General features: G+C 35.1%; 1 protein-coding gene across 2 annotated transcripts in view; it reads left to right on the forward strand.

Annotated features, from left to right (window-relative positions):
• LOC150085147 (uncharacterized) overlaps nucleotides 1-20676 on the forward strand; it is a 307492-nt gene that overhangs the window by 153469 nt on the left and 133347 nt on the right. Inside the window, exon 1 of one of the 2 annotated variants that reach the window (XM_090373893.1) lies at nucleotides 2261-2704. The exons of the other annotated variant lie outside the window; for it this stretch is intronic. Coding sequence (XP_090230019.1) covers nucleotides 2623-2704 — 82 coding nt within the window. The 5' untranslated portion in view covers nucleotides 2261-2622. Of the gene's footprint in view, nucleotides 1-2260; nucleotides 2705-20676 lie in introns of those variants that run through there. 2 annotated transcript variants of the gene reach the window in all.

Raw genomic sequence — 20676 nt, forward strand, 5'->3', positions numbered from 1 at the left:
CTCGCATTTAGGTAGTCTGGGGTCCTGGCGCATATATATTTGAAGGGTTTTGAAAATAAGGTCGCGGAGGCCCTACAACTACAATACAGTAATTGCATGTTATGCGGCCTTCTGCAACTTTGCAGCCGTGGAGCAACTGTTCCACTGCCCCATGATCCTGGATTTATCTCGATAACTCTGGCCTTGAATGGGCTCACAATATTTTATTGTGAGCCCATTCAAGACCACAATAAAATATTTACACATTAGGAAAAACATCGCTGGTCTTTCGCCCGAATTTTATTCATTCATTGATTATAAAACTAGATTTGAAGGTTGTTTCTTCATATTTTTTCTTTCTCACTCATTTATAAGTTAGCTATTCCTTTAGCATCTAAAAGTCTAATTAGCTGGGTGCTATTTCCAGAAGAATTAAAGATTAATTTTTAATCTTATTGACTTTAATTTTATTGAAATAAAAAAAGTTACGTTATACAGTAAACTCTTAAAATTCGGCACATTTTATATTAACAAAAAACAAAACAAAACAGTTACAATCCATAAATTTTAAGAAAGCAAAACGGCATTCATATCAAAAATCGCATTTGTCTTTTAAGAATCGACGCAGAATATGGTGACATTTCTGTCTATAAAATTCTTGCAGGACTGCCTTGTCCTTTAATCCGTTTCTGTGGCCAATTTAAACTGCATAGATCAAGGGTTCCCAAACTACTGAGATTTACAGGCCCTCTTCTAAAATCTAAACAAGTTTGCTGGGAACCCCCTTCATAAAAGAAAACCCAGTATGAACACTGGGTTTTCTGAAAAGAAAATTCAAAGTTTAATGTGTGAAACAACTCAACTTTATTCTTATTTTTATACAGATACATAATAATAACTTTATCATCAATTTGCTATACATAGAACGAATAATTTGAAGTATGTATACAATTATATACACTAATCTTATCGAAAATAAGTAATGTTCTATGACGAAGTTCGTTGTGATTCTATCAGTATATTTTTTAAGAAAATAAACGCATATTACTTGATACCTTCTGAACGTTTCGCGGACCCCCTGGAACTGGTCCACGTACCCCAGTTTGGGAAACGCTGGCATAGATAATGATATGGTCTTAATTCTCACTGTACAACGAAGTTGTCTTTGCATCGAGTTTGCACCACTTTCAAACATTACCAAAAGGTTAATCGGTGTTTGCTTAAAATGAGACTGCTATGACTGGATTAACTTATTTCAGGATTAACTGGGCGCTCATTAGACATCAGATGGTTTCAGTGAAAACACGCAGGCATAATAGTTGTAAAGCTGTTCAATGTGAGCTGACATGCGGTATACCCGTTGCGTACAAATGGATGGTGCTTTGGATGCGACACAGCCGGGCCCCGACAAAGAAGTGGACCCCAAATCGTTTCTTAAACGTTTATGTTATAGCTATAACAAACCAACCATGCACCCTGATTTCCCAGTATACAATAATAGCTTTCAAAGTTGTAATATAAATAAAACTTGTTGACATCGCTTCTCGACCGTATGAAATCAGTTTTCAAAGCTGCAGTATGATAGCTAAACTTTCTGTTGAAAGTAGTGCAACACTAGGCAACTCGTTACCTAGTTTGTTCTGCTGAGAGAAATGAGATCATTGCATTATCCATGCAGCTTAAATCTTGGCGCAGAAACAGATGAAAGGACAAGATAGTCATAAATGTGTACAGTTGTAAATAAGTTTAATTGTTTGTGCTTAATATTTATTGAAAGTGCTCACTAAGAGTGCTCAAATATGCTCCCCGAAAGTGTATGCCTCTCCAAAATTCGGCACCTCTCAATCCTCAAAGGTTCCAAATTTAAAGAATTTTCTGTAATTGATTTCATTTCGTTTCTGCAGCTAGACTTCTTAGTGCGGTCTACTAAGTATTGAAATCTTAAAAAAAAAAAAAAAAAACGATACTAGTGTATCGTGATTCACCGTTGGCCATCATGATTGCTGAAGATAAGTTACCTTAATCCTTGCCCAATGCCCAGTTTGTTTCGTGCGATTTTATTGAATCACAACCGTTGTCCCAGACTGTCACCAAACGGATATTTTCATGCTTCCTTCCCTGTGGCCGCAGCGACATCCATGGAAACCTGCGATAAAAACTCTTTCCTGCTCCGGTCTAGTTTATCAAGGAAGTGAGGGATGCAGCACCGGAACTCAGGAACTCAGCCACCCTCTTCTGTTGCGTCCGTTTCCCCGTAGTTTAGTCCCGGGTACGGCTCTGCTAAGTCTTTCACGTGACTAGCAGGCATACGAGCGGTCTAGATATCCCGAAGGCTGGTAGTGTATGGAGTATCAGCTTGAAACACATGGCGTTTTCGGGAACTTCGACTCGGCCCACCAAATTATTCTCTGTGCTAGGCATTTCTTATAAAAAGCGTCACCTGCAGCAGCAGGGAGTATTAACTGACTGCTTTTGAAGTGATGTGCTGATTTTGGATTTTCGAAGAAGTCCTCGAGAACACTTTATTTTTGCTATATTTTTTGCTTTACGTAGAATATAGTTACCTACCTTGAACAATGCTAAAACGAAAGCAATCGGCCAGGTTGAAACGGCCATATTTTAGACATAGTTTTGTAATATTGCATGGTCGTCACACGAGGGCAGTGGAAGTTAAGGCTTGATATTGCGGTGCGTGTAGCAGAGAGGAATCTTTCATTGATCTGCCGTAAGTATACTATGCATGTTTAGAAAAAGGTGCACAAAGTAGTGCGAATGCTGCATTATCGCGATTTTCTACTTTCATCGTATTATTAAAACGTAGTTATTTGGCAAAGGATGTGTTGACGCCTCTTATTCTGATCGTACTGTGTGCCCGTAAGTCTTGTCAAACGGTCACGTCAAATCCTGCCACCAGTCCAAAGCATCCGTATGCTTCCTCTGATCAGTTTTCTATTATACAAGTACTTTGTTTATTTATTTACTGTTTGGACATACAGCAAAATATGGATTTGTAATATTTCTCTTTATTATAGGTAGGTAGTTCAGTTAATCTGCTCTCAGTATTTATGTAGTACAGTAGTTCAAAACTTCGCTTTTCACATATATTCATATGAAATAAATGTAATTATTCGTTCGACAGTTGTATCTTTTTCTAAAGTAATAAGAATAGAAATGTTTTTCCCCATATGCTTATTCATAGTTTTACGTTAGCGATGTAATTTTCAAACAGCGAAGCAGGATTGTAATCCTTTCACTCTATGCTGTAGTGCGATTTTAGTAGAAGCGAAAAATTCTTATTAAAAGCTGCCAATTGTGAGCATCTGTGTTTGGAGGAGATATGTATAATTGCTGGATGTTCTTACGGCTTCTTGTTTGTTTGTTTTTATTGTTATTGGGTGTCCATACATTGTATAAATATGAATTGTGCTTCGTTTTCATTTTGTTGGCGTTATTTTCTTTATTTTTATTTGCAAAGGAGGGCCCAGATTTTATTGTACCGCACAGACAAATTAATGAACCTTTTAGCAATTAAATAGTTTTTCACAAGGAGAATCTTTTATGGAATTAATAATTATACTTGAAGTGGGTATTAGTGCGGATGATATTTTGATGGATTGCTGCTATTTGATATAACTTTTTGTACAAGTGAAAAAAAAAAAAAATATATATATATATATATATATGTAAGATAACAATATTTGTTGTAATTTAGGAAGTCTTATTCCATTTCTTCTTGGTTATATATCATCTTGTAGCTTCACCATCAAATGCATAGTGAATCTTTGTAGTTTTCCTAGCAAAGACTCAGATTCATGAATTTGATAACTCTTTACCATATTCACATTTTCATTTGTAGCAGCTTAACATTTTAACATTACAAATATTCAAAATTGAAAAAAAAATTATAGTAAATGTCATATTCATTAACAGAAATTATTATAATATTAACGTATTATAATAATGACAGAAATGTCATTATTATAATACGAGTGGTATGATGACATTTGCTATTGTGCTTATTATGAATCATGATTTGGAACTTGATATAAGCCCATTTTCCAGTATGAAGTTGTACCATATTTTGATATGGGTCCAAATTACTTAGTCTATAAAAAAGGACCAGGCTCAGACTGGCTTTTTTTTTTTTTTCGGTCCTAGTGGCCCCCAATAATTTTGGCCCAATCTGTATTAAACGATACAGATGGGGACAAACATCAGTCAATAACTATTACTGAAATTTCCTTTTTGCTCTGGCAGCAGTGCTGCCAAGCTGCCTATACCACTCTTTTTCCCTGGAAAGGACATAAGGAAATACATAATTATTAGAAGTACTGATAATTATGATTCTTCAAGCTGATTTCTTAATACTTTTTTTTTTTTTTTTTTATTCTTCAGGAATAAATAGACAAGTTCAGGAACAGAATTTTCTTGAAAAGCAGACTTCTGTGTTAATTATTACTGTAATATTGAGATTAAACTTTTGACATAAGTTTAATATTTTAACCTCATAATTAAAAAAAATAAATAAATAAAACAATCATTTTATGTAGATAGGTTACTATTTTGCTATAAATAAGTGCCATTTGAAAATACATTCCTTAATCGGATTTACCAGCGTACTTAATAAATTTAAAATTTTTTTGAAAGTACACACTAGTAATTTGTATCTTCATTTTGATGATATGATCATAGATCACATTTTCCCGATGAATTTTCATTACTTTCTGTTTGTTTGCTTGGGATTTTATATGCAAAAACTACTTTGGCTGTATTTCACCTGTTGTTACAAGAAATTGTAATCATTGCTTTTGAAAATTAGCAATCAGCAGAAGGTCCTGGCTATAATAAATAGCTGAAGTTGCATAGCAGTCATCTAGCTTTAGAAGTATGTTATATTTAACGAGTGAGTGAGCATTGATTTTATTTATTTAATTTAAAACAAATCACAAGGTGCATTTTGTAGGTTTAAGTTTTTTTTTTCCTTGTTGCTACTTCCAAGCATATAAACTATGATAAAATGCTTGCTCTTTGAGTGGATTATGAAATTGAATTTGAGCTAACACTGGAAGCAGGTATATCCACAGACCTATTTGGTTAAGTCATCAACATTTCTTCATTTGCCTTGATAGGTGAATAAAGCACTGCCACAAGTAGCAATACATCAAATCAAGGCAAATGGTGAAAAAAGCACTGTCATCACAAGCATTATATCAAGCCGAGGCAGTAGGTGAATAAAGAAGCATCACAAAAATTTACTAATACAATATGAATAATGTAGAATTAGCATGTATATTATTAATTCTGCATTATTTAAATATATATATTAATCTTTTAATATATATATATAAATATATTAAAGTGTTCAGAAATTATTTTAGAAAACTATATTACAAAATATTTGCTGTGATTTGTCTTATCATTATATATGCATAATAGTTGTTCATTTTTTTTTTTTGTTTATTTCTCTTTCCAAGTTATTATTAATGTAAATATACCATTAATAAGTGTGCCAATTCTGATTTTTAATACATTATCTTGAATGAAAACAGCATAAAAAGGAGGCAAAATAAATAATGCTGTTATGTTTTATTCTGCATAATGATGGGCAAAATTGAAAGATTTCCGTAATCACTGATTGGTAATCGAGAGATTTCAATAATATGAAATATTTGTTCTTTAAAAGTCATGATTAAATTTATTTTAAATCCAAATAATAGAGAAACTTTGGCTGGTTTAGTTTAGCAAAAATGGCACACATATATATTAACAAAATTCTCTTGAAAAGGGTTAGATAAATTGTAAGTGAATAAAATTGATGGTTGATAAAAAAAAAAAAAAAAAATGATGATAATAGTATTAAAAATTTGTACTCTCTCTTCCAACATTAGTTTCTTCCAAATGGGTTTTCTTCAAATCTATGAAATTAATAGCAAGGGAATAAATCTGTATTTTCCAAACATTTTACATGTTATTCTTTTTCTGAAGATTAGCATATTTAATTTTGTAATTCTGTATTTTTATGAAAAACAAATTTTATATAGGTGTTAGCATTAGCAGTAGTAGAGGCATATGATGCAAGAAATTAAAATCAACTGTATATAGTATCAGCCAAAAAAAAAAAAAAAAACTATTTCACCTATCCATTCACTTCAAAAGTTTGTGTAGTTTAGCCTTGGATTTATTTAAGCTATCAACTTTTCCACAACGACAGATGGTAGTTTGTTCCAGCAATCAACCACTTGCTGGCTAAAGGCAAATTCCCACACATCTATTCTACAACTGTCTTTCCTCAGTTTGAATTTATGTCCCCCCCCCCAGGTGGTGAATCTGAGCAAGAGGAAGAATCCTCTCAGTATTGAGCTTGCTCAAACCTTTCAAGGCCTTATACACCTATACACCTCAATCAGATCACTTTGCAGGTGCCTAGTCTCTAGATGCTGCAATTTGCAAAACTTTAGCCTATCTTGGTAACAGCAACCCTTTGTTCCACTCACTAATCTCATTGCCCTTCTCTGTACTTGTTCCAGCAGCTCTAAAATGAGGCCTCCAGAGCTGTATACAGTACTCAAGGCGTTGCCTGACCATCGCCTTATACAAAGAAATAATCACTTCCTTATTTCTGCAAGCAAAATTCCTGTATATCATTGACAAGACCCCATGATCTACTCTTGCAGCCTGTGTGCACTGCTGAGAAAACTTCATATCTGACTGCACAATTACCCCCAGGTCTTTTTCCACTACCCTGAGTGTAGTACTGCAAAATTGGTATGTTATTCTGGGGTTACTGCTACCTATATGTAGTACTTTACATTTGTCAGTGTTAAACTTCAGTTGCCTCATCTCACCCTATCTTCTCAACTTTTCTAGATCCTGTTGCAGTAGCGTACCGTCATTACTGTCATTAACAACCCTACCAACCTTCTTATCATCTGCAAACTATCATCTGCAACTGGACATTAAGACTATACTTTCATCAATATAATTGATAAATACAGAAAACAGCAATGGGCCCAACATGAACCCCTGGGGAACTCCACTAATAACATTAGTCCGTGAAGAGCAGTGTCCATTGATTACCCTCTCCCTCTCTTTCTCTCTTCTACCACTCAACCATCCTTTTATCCATTGTAGCAACTTTCCCTTAATGCCATACTGCTCCAACTTGTACAATACCCCAGGGGCTCTCATCTGGTGAGTATGGGCTTGACACACCCAGGGTCCTGAGCTGGATATCATCATTCTTCTCTTTCTTGGCGATTCCCTTTTACTTCTGACTCTTGTTTTCTCTTCTTTCTCTCGGGGTAATTCAGAATTTTTTTTTTTTTTTTTTGTCTGGTGCAACATAAGCCTCAGGCTTCCTTGCACTATATGGCTAATAATAATAATAATAATAGTCTTCCATGTGCAACAGTATCAAAAGCTTTCCTAAAATCCAAGTATATGATATCAAAATTATTTTTGGCATCCAATTCCTTTGTGACCATATCATAAATAAATAATAAATTTTCTGTTTATACTCCGGGACGATCAAACGGTCAGAGGAGTTCACAAGATAGATAGATTACAAGAAACAGCACCGTATTCAGTAGTCACGGACTTGAACCCCGGTCACTCAAGGCACATGTACTTATGCACCCGCGCGCCTGACTACTAGGCTACGGTGGCCTCATAGTATCCAATCAAATTGGTCAGCCAAGAGTTCCACTCAACAAACCCATGCTGTGTCTGAACTATAATTACGCAGTCTTGTCTAGATGATCTGGCAGTGCTTTTTTAACCAGTGACTCCATTTTTTTAATCAGAACAGAAGTTAAACTAACAGGTCTGTTAGTTTAACTTCTGTTCATGATTAAATAATTACTCATGTCACCTTTCAATCCCACTTTGTGAATTTGGGATACATTTGCACATCTCCAGTCTGTGGGACCTCCTCTGAGTCCAAGGATGTCCTCATAATCATGGCTAAGCAACTGCTTACTTTCTTCACTGCCTCCTTTAATATAACTGGATAGATCCCATCCACCCAGGTGCCTTCCTTCTCTGCCATGAGTCTCATTAGTTAATTTGACATTCATTTAGGGCTAAACTTGAATAGTATTTTTTAGTTGGTAGGAAAAGCCTAGTAGCTTCCAAGATTAATTCCTTGAATGCTTCCAATTTAGAATTTGCTGTTGGTAACGTCATCAGTTGGTCCCACTGTACAGAATTTAAAAACTGTCTCAGACCACCATAGTCACCTTTTCGAAAGCAAAAAGCCTTCCTTTAACCCCTGATGGTAGTTGCCTCTTTGAGTAAATCCCACTTCAGCACACTGTGATCACTGCCATCTAGTGGTTCCTTAAATTTGTGTTGTTCAAGAAGGAGTAAGGATGCTATCATCATTTGGTTTATTCTGTCCATTTAAAGACTTAATTCAAACCAGTCTTCTTGCAGGTGCCCAATTTCCAGACACTGCAATTTATAGAACTCAGCTCTGTTTTGGTAAGAGTATTAGGCTGCCATATCCAAATGGTTAGGCGCAAGGGTACATAAGTACGAAGGTATATTTATCAATGTTAAACCTCATTTGCCACTTTTCAGTCTGTCTTTCTAATTTATCTAGGTCTTCCTGGTATACCCTGAATTACTGTCATTTAGCACCCTGCCAGCTTTTCTGTCAATAGAAAACATAGACATCGACATTTATTAACAATATTCATGTAGCCACAAATATATGCCTACATGAATTTTGTTAATAAATTTTGAAAACAGTAATGGACCCAACACTGAACTCTGATGAGGGATCCCACTAATAGAATTAGTCCATGAAGAGCAGTGGCCATTAATTATGTCTCATGCCCCTCATCCATCCCTTTATTCATAGCAGTAACTTGTCCTCAGTGCACCAATTTTAAAGTAGTCATTGTGAAACAGCAACAAAAACTTTTCTGAAATCTAAATATATGAAGTCAAAATTAGTTTTTGCATCGAGTTCCTTTGTGGCTACCTGATAATAGCTAATCATATTGGTCAGCAAGATCTTCCCTAAAGAAATCCCCTTAACGGATCTTTTGCCAAAACAGCTCTAAGGCAGCTTTTATCAAAAAGTACTGTAAATGTATAATATTAATTTCTTGCTGACATATACCGTCTTGGTTGACTTTTCCAATGTCATTTTCCTGTTTGGCCAGTGTCAGAAAGAATGTTATACATTTAGGGTAGCTTTTGATAAAAGTTGCATTAAAGCCATATTGGTAAAGATTAGATGTATATCTTACATTGGAGTTTTTGGTCTAACTGAATAAAAAATACATATACACTCCTGCCTAAAAGTTTGGAATCACAGCATATGGCAACAGTTTTCATTAATTTTTTTAAAAATTAGCTATGACAATGTAAGGTTTAATCTAAAAATAAAATAACACACTACAAAGTATTTTAAGATTTTTTATTAAGCATTGCAAAATTTATAGCAAAAAATATTGAAATGATTAATATTAACAACTATACTGATTTTTAATTAAATTATCCTCCACAAGATTTTATCACTGCTTTACACAGATGTGAAATTCTGCTGATTAATTTTATAATAGTATCTGTAATAGTCTAATAATCTCGACTAACGTTATTTCAAGTGATCTGCAAGGTTCCCTATAAATTTTGTGAAGATGGGCAGACTTCACGAATTTGACAGTCTAGATCAAGGGTGGCAAACCTCTCATCAGGGGCACATGCCAAAATTAGCTAAATCTTTTAAAAAAAACTACCCTCATGTGCCAGAATGCAAAATTGGCTAAATCGTTTGGCAAAAATGTATTTTAAAAAACTACCCTCACGTTTCAGAACATAAAATGCATAATGCTTTATTATCCTTCTTAATCAAAGCAAATCTTTCACTCCAGATTCTTGTAATTCTCTGCTATTCCCCTCTTCATTTGAATGTTTTTGTTTCTTTGCTGGTTGAACTGACATGCTAAACAATCTGTAAAGGGCAAATAGCAATTAAAATGTTTAATCTCCATGCCACATATAAACCGTAATTGACGATGAAGGAGGCTACACTGAATACTTAATGTAGATAATATATTTCACATAACTTTACCAATAACTTATGTTCTGAATAAATGTGTGAAATATACGAATTTTTTTCTTAATTTAATTTCACAATTTCGTCAATACATCTCACCACTCCGACTTCAAACAAATCACTGCATGAAGCTTGAAATTTTTTTGGGATGCTCTGAATTCTGCATGCCCAAAAAATTAGTGCGCGTGCCACTTTTGGCATGCATGCCATGAGTTTGCCACCCCTGGTCTAGATGATCCCATAAAAGCTCTATTGGGTTTAAGTCATGTGATTGGGATGGCCACACCATAATTTGCTAAAACCTCTCCTCTCCTCTTGTTGTTTGCTAGAAAGTCCTTGCACACCTTAGATCTGTGCTTCAGGTCATTGTCTTGTTGTAATATAAAATTTCTTCCACAATGTCCAGAGGATATGCATTATGTTCAAGAATGTTTTTATACCCTTCTTTTCTTAAAATTCCTTCAATTCTGACTATATCACCCACTTCAGGAAAACAGAAGTAACCCCAGATCATTATAGAACCACCACTGTGCTTGATTGTAGGCACTAAATAAAGTGGCGCCATTTTTTTCTTCAGTTGATCATCTCACATAAATGTTACGCTGGGATCAAAAAAATTTCAAATTTGGATTCATCTAACCATAGTATGTTATCCCCTCTCTTCAGTTGCCCAATGTTTATGGCTCTGTTTACTGTTTCTTTTGATTTTCTGATTTTAATAAAGGTTTTTGGATTGCTACACGACCATGAAGTAATGCCTGTTTAAGATGAAGTTTTACAGTGGATGTAGATATGGGAGTTTCTCTTCCTATTGAACTCAGCTTGGATTTCAGGTGCAATTTTGAGTTTAGAAATCAGTGTTATTGGTGTCTTTGTCTTGTTTTTACGTGCTGCCATCCCGATCGTGGTTTGATCTTTAAACTAACGGTCTCCTTGAGTTGTTGAATGGTAGATTGTACTCCTTTAAATGAAACACCTAGTTATATATTATTACTCTTTATAAATAAAGTTATTTAGTTATACAGAATAATAATAGCATGCACTTCTTTTCAACATTCAGTTCCTCATTTCTTGCCACAAAATACCCAAAATTTATACCAAGCACTCTTTCTAACTGACAGGTGTTCAATTTTATAAGTTACAGCCCTTAATGCTCAATTTATATTATGGCAAAGCACTTCAGAATCATATACAATGTTCTCCAACATTCAGGAAGCTTTTAAACCTTTCTCGAATATTCTCAAATATTCTAGAAATTTCTTTATTTCTTAAATATTATTTCAGTTTTTTTGATTTTTATACATAACAGAAAATAGTTTAATTAAAATTGGTAAACAAGTTGGTCCTATTTTAATAAAAAACTTAAAAAATTAAGAAAAATTTAACTGATTTCAAACTTGACAAGCATATGCAAATTATTGCTGGAGAATAATTTTATAGGGAAAAAAATGGAAAAGCAATTCTTAGTGGAATACTGTGTTCAAGTATGGAGACTGCACCTAAAGAAAGACATCGAGCTTCCTGAAAGGGTGCAAATATGGCTAACTTGCCTGGTGAGATCGGCAAAAGGGCATCCTTATGAAGAAAGACTTTGAATATGTGGGTTGCAGAGTTTGGAAACTAGACAACTTAAAGGAGATTTGATTGAGATGTTTAAGGCTCTGAGAGGCAGTAAAATGAATGAGGATGAAATTTTCAAGATTATAAATGATGTTAGAACTAGGGGACATAAATTCAAGTTATGGGGGAAATGTTTAGATTGGACTGCAGGAAGTTTTATTTTAGCCAGCGAGTTATAAATTACTGGAATAAGTTGCCTACATGGGTGGTAGAGGCTTGACAGTTTGGGGAAATTCAAAGGTCATCTGGATAGTACCTTTGGGTCAGGGAAGCGCGTAGGATGATAGGTTTAATTTCCTTTTCTTTTATTAATTATTATTATTTATTTTTTTTTTATTTTATTTTATTTATTTATTTTTTTTATCATTGTTTTATTTGGTTTTTTTTTTTTTTTTTGGCTGGTGCAGCATAAGCCATAGGCTTTCTTGTACCATGCGGCCATTACTAATACTGGTGTTATATCACTGCTTCCTACTAGCTGTATGAATTGAACTCGGTGCACTAATTAAAATTGGTTATATCCTTATATAATCAATTGATTCTATTTGGTTGGTTAAGTCTTACATATTTTAGCTTAAAGTGGAAAAAAAAAAAAAATTGAAAAGTAAAGTAATCTGTGGAGTGATAACTACCACCACTTACAGCTGTATGAATTATATTTAGTGCACTGATAAAAAAAAAAAAATTAGTTATAGCCATGTATGATCAGTTGGTTAAATTGATTAATCTTTAAAGGAAGATGGATTTTTTAAGGGTGTAATATTATACCTCTTGTGTGTTGATAAAATGCTAAATTAGCAGTGGAAATCATTGTTACTGTCAGACTTGGCACTGATAATACTTATTTGTGTAATCAAATTTTTTAGTTCCAGAGAGAGAGAATAACAAATATACTTAAAAAAACAAAACAATATTATTTCAGTTTTTTTTTGTGCTCCTTTAAATGAAACGCCTAGTTATATATTATTACTCTTTATAAATAAAGTTATTTATTTATAAAGAGTAATACAACGGTTGCATGATACTATGAAATTCATTACTAAACTATATCCATAGCAATGCCAAATTTTAGAGCATTTGTTCATTCATGTGGAAAAGTAACAGAAACTTTAATTGAAATCTAAATATATGATATTAAAATTATTTTTTCTATCCAGTTCTGTTGTGACTACCTCATTGTAGCTAATCAGATTGGTCAGCATGATATATTAAATTGGATCAGAGTCTTACAGGCTAATTGAGTCTCACATGTATTAATTTCAAAAAGAACCATTTCAAGCCAAGCGGTAAAGAACTGTCCAAAAATTTATAGAAGCAGACATCCTATTAATATTATTTACTAGCATAATAAACATTCTTATATGTACATGTGTTTCCAAGGAGATTCGTGCACACAAAATATGTTAAAAATATCAAAAGGGCACTTTGTCTCATTCTGCCAGTTATTAAGCGCTTAACCAAACAACTATTTAAAAAAAAAAAAATCTGTTTATGCTGCTGGTTGGCACTGGGAATCAAGAATGTTTGCCACCCCTGAATTAACAATAGACAGCTAAACACACAACACTAAAACAGTATTGATAAAACATTTCATACTGTGATGTAAAGCTTAATCTGTTTATTTTACAAAGCAGAAAGTTTTTGTTTCAGCTTTTGTGTTTTTCTTTTACAAGCATAGACATATGCATGTGACCAAGGAGATAACTTTATGGCGTAACTGTATGTTGTAGTTTTCGTTTTGTAAAATAAATAAACTGTTATATGTACAATTATATTTTATCAACAGAAAGTGAAATGTCAAGATTGCATTTAAAATATTATATTCAGGTCTGGAGAAGAGCAGCTAGACTTGAAAGGAATGAAGGGAGAGGAATCTGATTGAGGCATGTGTAAAATGAACAAACATGACATTTTGATGGTAAGGGAGACAAGAGATGAAGGGAAGCACCTTAAACTGGGTCTCAGGAAGTTTACCTTTAGCCAACAGACAGTTGGCCAGCATCATAGCATATTATGTGCAATGATCGCTCAAGTTTTAGAGCTTGAGGAAGTCCAAAGAACATTTGGTTGGATATTTACAAAAAGAAAAAATTTACCTTGCATTTGTCAGTGATAAACTTCAACTGCCATTTCTCAGCCCATCGACCCAATTTTCCTATATCATGTTGCAAAAGCTTACCTTGATTACTCTCATTAACCATCCTACCAACCATTGTATCATCTGCAAACTTAGATATTAATCCTGATATGCCTTCATCAATATCATTGATAAATATAAAAAATAACAGTAGGCCCAGCAGTGTCCATTGATTTCCTGGCACACTATGGCCACAGATGCCGATGCACCTAATAAATCCACAAACAAACAAACCATTGATTCCCTCTCTGTCTTTTCCCACTGAACCATCCCTTTATCCACAGCAGCAGCTTGCCCTTATGCCACACTGCTCCAATTTATACAGCAGTCTTTTTTGTGCAGCAGTGTCATAAGCTTTTCAAAAATCCAAATATATGATATCAAAATTATTTTTTGCTTCCAGATCTTTTGTGACCACATCGTAGTAACCGATAAAATTGGTCAAACAAGATTTCCCCTTAAAAACCAATGCGATATTTGAAGTATAATTGTGGCCTTGTCTGGATGATCTTGTGTTACTTCTTTTACCAGTGACTCTATTATTTTCCCTTGGAACAGAAGTTAAACTAACAGGTCTGTAATTACTTGTCACTCTTTGATCCCCCTTTGTGAATTGGGAATACATTCAGACATCCGCAATCTATGGGCATCTCCCCCCTCCCAAGGATGCTCTCATAATTATGGCTAAGGGTGTGCTTACTTACTTTGCTTGCCTTCCTTAATAAAATTGGATAGATCCCATCCACTCAAGGTACCTTTCTTATGTTTAACTTCAACAATTTCTCTTCCACTTTCCTCTCAGTTATTACAAATCATTTAGTTCCCTGTTAGCACTTCGTAAACATCTGCCATTCCCTTCCTTAAAGAATTCCTCATAAGTGAATATGGATGCAAAATACTCATTCAGTTTGTCAACAACCTGAGTAGGATCATCAACAGTCAAACCATCTAAATAAATTTGATTCATCCCCTTCCTTCTAGAGTTTACATAAGTAAAGAAGTGGCGCCTCCGTAGCCAGTTGGAAAGGAGCAGCAGTGCGTAGCACACGCTTCTTGATTAGACCGGGGTTCGAGCCCGTCACCACCAAATACGGAGGATGCGGAAAGGTCAGGGAATGACCACCGCATATTCCCGGAGCAATATGGCCTTAGTTGCTAATGCTCCTAAAAACCAAATAACAAACAACAAGTAAAGAAGTCTTTGCTTCTGCTTTGCCAAATGTTTCTCATAATTTGCTTTTGCTTGGCTGGCCTCCTTTGTGACTTGATTACAGACTAGTTTATATCTGTGATAGGCTTTTGTGTCTACCGATAATTTATATGCATCCATGCACTTTTTTCTCTGCCATGACTTTCATCAGTTCAGCTGCCACCTCTTTAGGCCTATACCTTGAAGAGTATTTCTTTGTTGGTATGAATAGCCTAGTAGCTTCTATGATTAATTCCTTGAATGCCCCCCATTTAGAATTTGCCGATGGTAACATCATCATTTGGTCCCACTGTGTAGAATTTAAAAACTGAGGTCACTGTAGTCGCTTTTAAGAAAGCAACCCGCCCTTTACTCTTGATGGTAGTTACATCTTTAAGTAAATCCCAAATCAATACACTGTGATCACTGCCACCTAGTGGTTCTTTTATCTGCAGATTCCTAATCTATGAATAATCATTGCTGATAATCAGATCAAGAGTATTGCTTCTTCTTGTTGCCTCTCTAAAATGTTGCTGTAAATCCACAAAAGTCTTGCTAGTCTATGAGTGACCAACCCACAAGTACCAGTCAATATCTGGAAAGTTAAAATCCCCTATTATAAGATATTCTGATTTACTGGCCCACTCTATTTCTGTGTACAGCTGTTCGTAGTATTCATCAGAGTCATTAGGCCTATAACACTCCTGTTCTCATTTTTGCTTTTCCTGTGCTTATGTTACACCAAATGGACTTAATATTACACTGGCCACACATGTCAACTTGATGCACTGGCTTAGATTTTTAGGGCTTAAGTAGGAGCATAACCCTTCCCCTCTCGTATTGTATCTGTCTGTTCTTTCTGTATATATTGTTCTCCACATAATTCAAATTCTGCCGACTGGGCTAGCTAGGTGGGTGAAGTGCTTGCCTGGCAACCCAAAGATCACGGGTTCAAATCCTGCCTCGGGCTTGGATCAGAGTAAAATGTAAAAATTTTGGGAGGTGCATTACGGCCACAGAAGCCGATGCACCAACAACTAACAAAAAAAAAAAAAAAAAAAAAATTCAAATTCTGCATCCCTTATATTTGAGTGACACCACATCTCTGATATCCAAACAATCTTTGCATTTATTGTCTTGATCAGCACTTCAAATTCATCAGATTTATTTACTATAAGCATTGGTTTACATGCAAGTATATGCACCTGTTCTTACTCTTGATGACTCCAGCAGTTCTTGAAATCTCCAGCACCTTGCTTTCAAGGCTGCTGCTCATTCCAATAGAAACATTGCAGGGATTACTTTAATCTCTTCCTGTGTGTATTTTTAATCTATTATTCTGCGTACCTCCTGTCTTGTGTGAGTAGAATTTCAGATACTTTTAAATTTAACCCTAATTTGCAACTTTTTTCCAACTTGTTTGTACTTGTTTAAGTAAGTCTGCAGATCTCCTATTCTTAATGGCATTAGTGGCATCATGTATAACAGTATCACCTTTCCTGCTCTACAACATCATCAACTTTTAGCTCTGGCAGACATACCCTGGTCCTATTCCACCTGTCTGTTTTGCACAATATATTTCCTGTTTCTCTAACAATGGAGTCACTGACAACAGCTAACTCCTGTGAACAGCCCATTCTGCCTTTGGGAGTTGCAGCTGTGTTGCCTGTTGGTCAAGTGTGAGCTCTATCATTGATGTGGGCAGCTGAGAGCTTGATGTGCCCAATTTAATTCCTTTGAGAGCATCCACTCTGTTCTTCAAGCTGTCATAAAGACCCATAACAATGCTTTGAGTTGGTTTCTAATATCCTCACACTCCTTACATTGAGTGCGCGCGCGCACACACACACACACACACACACACACACACACACACACACACACACACACACACACACACACACAATCCCCATTGGCAATATGTCCCATTCCTGATAGTTCTGCAAAGATCAAACAAGCCATACATCTCATAAGGCCATGATTTGGAGGACAACTGCCTCTTTTATTTCTTCCCAAAGCCACGGTGCTCCCATTAGCCTAAATCCTTTGCTTTGCTGCTCTGGTTTGAGTTTGATTTTTATTCAAATTCAATATAATTAAAGACACTTCACTAAAAATATATATCTAATTCAGTAATAGCACTATGCAACAGTTATACCAGTTATTCTAATGAAGTTAATTATAATGTATAGCAAAATTATCCAACTAATGCCAACCTGCAAACTTCTGAGCTACAATTAAATTCCTTTGTATAAGGCAATGGTCAGACCACATTTTTAGTACTGCATACAGGTCTGGAGGTGGCCTCATTTTAGGAAGGATGTGGAGTTGCTAGAACAAGTACAGAGAAGGGCAACGAGATTGGTGGGGAAACAAAGGGGTGCTCTTAAGAAGAAAGGCTTAAGTTCTGCAAATCACAGTGTCTGGAGACTAGGCACCTGCGAGGTGATCTGATTGAGGTGTATATGGCCTTGAATGGTTTGGGCAGGCTCAATACTGGTGAGATTCTTCCTCTTGCTCAGATTACAATCTTGACGGGGCATAAACTTAAATTGAGGAAAGACAGTTGTAGAACAGATGTGTAAAAATTTGTCTTTAGCCAGAGGGTAGTTGATTGCTGGAACAAATTTCCATCTGTCGTTGTGGAAGTTTGACAGCTTAAATAAATTCAAGGAAGAACTGGACAAACATATGGAGCAAATGGATGGGTGAAATGGGAAGGATTTTTTTTTTTTTTTTGGCTGATGCTATATAAGCTTGCTTTCTTGATTATATGCTAATGCTAATTGAATTTTTTATCAGTTAACTTAAACATTTAACATATTTAATCAGTATTATACAAAAAATAACACTGGCAGTATGATTTTTACCTCCACTGTTTGCATTCAGCCTTTATGTGATTTTAAAAATAATTCTTAAAATTTCGCATCATATCAACAATTTCTACGTATAGAAGTTTCTGTGTTTACTCATAATACTCGTATCCTACCTGCAAATAATAATGTTTGCATGCGCTCTTAGATGGCAGCAGTGTTTGGGGAGAATTAACCTTGTCTGTTTGTCTCCCACTCTCTTTCATTTATGGAAACACGGTTGTAACGAGCTCTGAGTAAGTGTGCAGTTTATTTGCATATTTATTACATATTGTTTGTTTCTTCTGTGTTTTAGGGTAATGTAAAACTCAGATGAAGAAAGTCTACAGTATTACTGAATGTGAATTTTATTTTTACTTTGGTTGCAATATTGGTAGTTGAGATGAAACTTGAGTTGCATATATGGCTGTATTAACCTGCACCACAAATCTGATCATCTGGATAAATGTGAAAATAAAATTATGCCTTTTGCTATTCCATGGTGTGGCAAGAATTGTGCAAACACATTGATGATTCCTATTTTTTCATGACAAAAATATCAAGGATGTCCAGAAAAAGCAAGCACAGCATCAAATGTCCTAATTCCTAGCATTTGAAAATAAGGCATGCCTCACATAATGAAGACCTGCCAATAACATATCTCCTGAAATCATGGAACAAAGAAAAGATAGGATATAGCAAGGATTCTTGTGTTGCACACTATGCCGAACCATCCACTACAACAGATTTGGATTGCCACAGAAAAAATTATGTGCCATACTTAATTAAGCAAGAACAGTTGACTGATTTAGTTTATGATTTGATTTAGTAGTGGAAAATGAATTTGAAGTTGATAGCCTAAACAAATTTAAGGCTCAACTGGACAGGTATTTCGAGCGAACGGAGGGGTGAAATGGGAGTGGTGTGGTTTTTTTTTTTTTTTTTTTTTTTGCTGATGCTGAGTAAGCTTGCTTTCTTGCATCATATACCTCTACTAATGCTAATGCTAAAATGATTCAAGAATTTAGTTTTGTGATTTGACTTATTGAAAAATGATGTATTGAAAAATGATGCAAGAAAGCAAGCTCAGGTCTAAGCTTTGAACAGTATCCCTTAGTTGGTATAAAAGTCAAATAGCTTCTATATTTACTTTCCTGAATGCTTCCCATTTAGAATTTGCTATTGGTAACATAATCAGATAGTGCCATTGCATGGAATTTGAAAATTGTCTGAGACCACCATAGTCATTTTTAGAAAAGAAAAGATGTTCCTTTTGTCCTTGACAGTAGTTGCATCTTTTAAGTAAATCCCATATCAGTACATTGTGTTCACTGCCACCTAGTGGTTCTTTTATCTGCAGATCCTTAATGGATGAAGCAGTGCAGCTGATAGTCAGATTAAGTGTGTTGTTTTCTCTCATTGCCTAACATGCTTCTTTAGAAACCAGTCACCCAGTAAATGCAGAGAAGTGTTGCTACAATGTGAGTGACCAAACCGTAAGTTACAGTCAGTATTTGGACCACTCTATTTGGCTATATACAGTAGTTGTTTGTTTGTTAGACTAACACGGTTTTATTAGGCTCATAACACATTCCTACTCTTATTTTTGTTTCTGTACCAAACTGATTTAATATTGCACTGGCTTATTACAGAGGATTCCTAGTTAAGGTGCACATTTTATATGCTTAAGATACCAGGCTTCTTCTGATATCTGCATTTGATGACTTAACCAGTACTTAATTCATCAAATTTATTTACTATACTTTTTGCATATACTTATGGTACATGCAAGTATATATGCAACCAGTTTTTCTCTATGTAACCCTAAAACACCTCATGTATTGGCGTGTTTCATGAATACTTCTAGCAGACCTTGGAATCCTCAACACTTTTCTTTCTGGGTTGCATCATATTCAAATTGCACTTTGGCTCTTCTGTGAGTGACAGACTCACAACTCCCAGTCAGTATCTGGAAAGTTAAAATTCCCCATTAAAAGATGTTCTGGTTTACTGGCCTACTTTATTTGTCTGTAGAGTTGCTTATTATACTTATTATTATTATTATTAGCCATATGGTACAAGGAAGCCTGAGGCTTATGCTGCACCAGCCAAAAAAAAAAAATTCCCGAGTTACCCCCCCCCCCCTGTGTGTGTGTGTGTGTGTGTGTGATAGAGAGAGAGAGAGAGAGAGAGAGAGAGAGAAGTAGAAAGGCATCACCAAGAAAGAGAAGAATGATGATATCCAGCTCAGGACCCTGGGTTTGCCAAGCCCATACTCACCAGATGTGAGCCCCCGCAGTCATTAGGCTTATAACATACTACTACTCTTATTTCTATTTTACCAATATTTATGTCATTGTAGGCTGACTCAACATTGCATTGGCCATCCATATCAGCTGGATGCACTGCTTTAGATTTTGTTTCTTAATTAGCATTATTATTGGTAGAGGTATATGATGCAAGAAAGCAAGCTTATATAGCATCAGCCAAAAAAAACAAAAAAAAAACAAAAAAACACCACATTTCACCCTTCCAATCAATCACTCAGTTAGTTGAGTGATTGATTAGTTAGTAGTTACTAACTAATCATTCAGTTGGTTATGACAAATTATTCAGCTCCTTCAATTATACTCTTATCATTTGATTAATTGTTAGATTTGTAATTGGGCATAATTGAGAGATGTGGTTATGGTTAATAGTGTTTAGATTTACATTGTCAGCATCTCAGTTAATAACAGTTATTCTCAACATGGATTGTTTACTTTTCTGTTATGAATTGTTTTGTTTTCTTTTCTTTGAGAGATTGTTCCAAATAATGTTATTCAATCAAATT

This window comes from Mastigoproctus giganteus, chromosome 5, assembly GCF_048544385.1.
Source record: "Mastigoproctus giganteus isolate SK-2022 chromosome 5, ASM4854438v1, whole genome shotgun sequence".
Classification (NCBI taxonomy): domain Eukaryota; kingdom Metazoa; phylum Arthropoda; class Arachnida; order Uropygi; family Thelyphonidae; genus Mastigoproctus; species Mastigoproctus giganteus.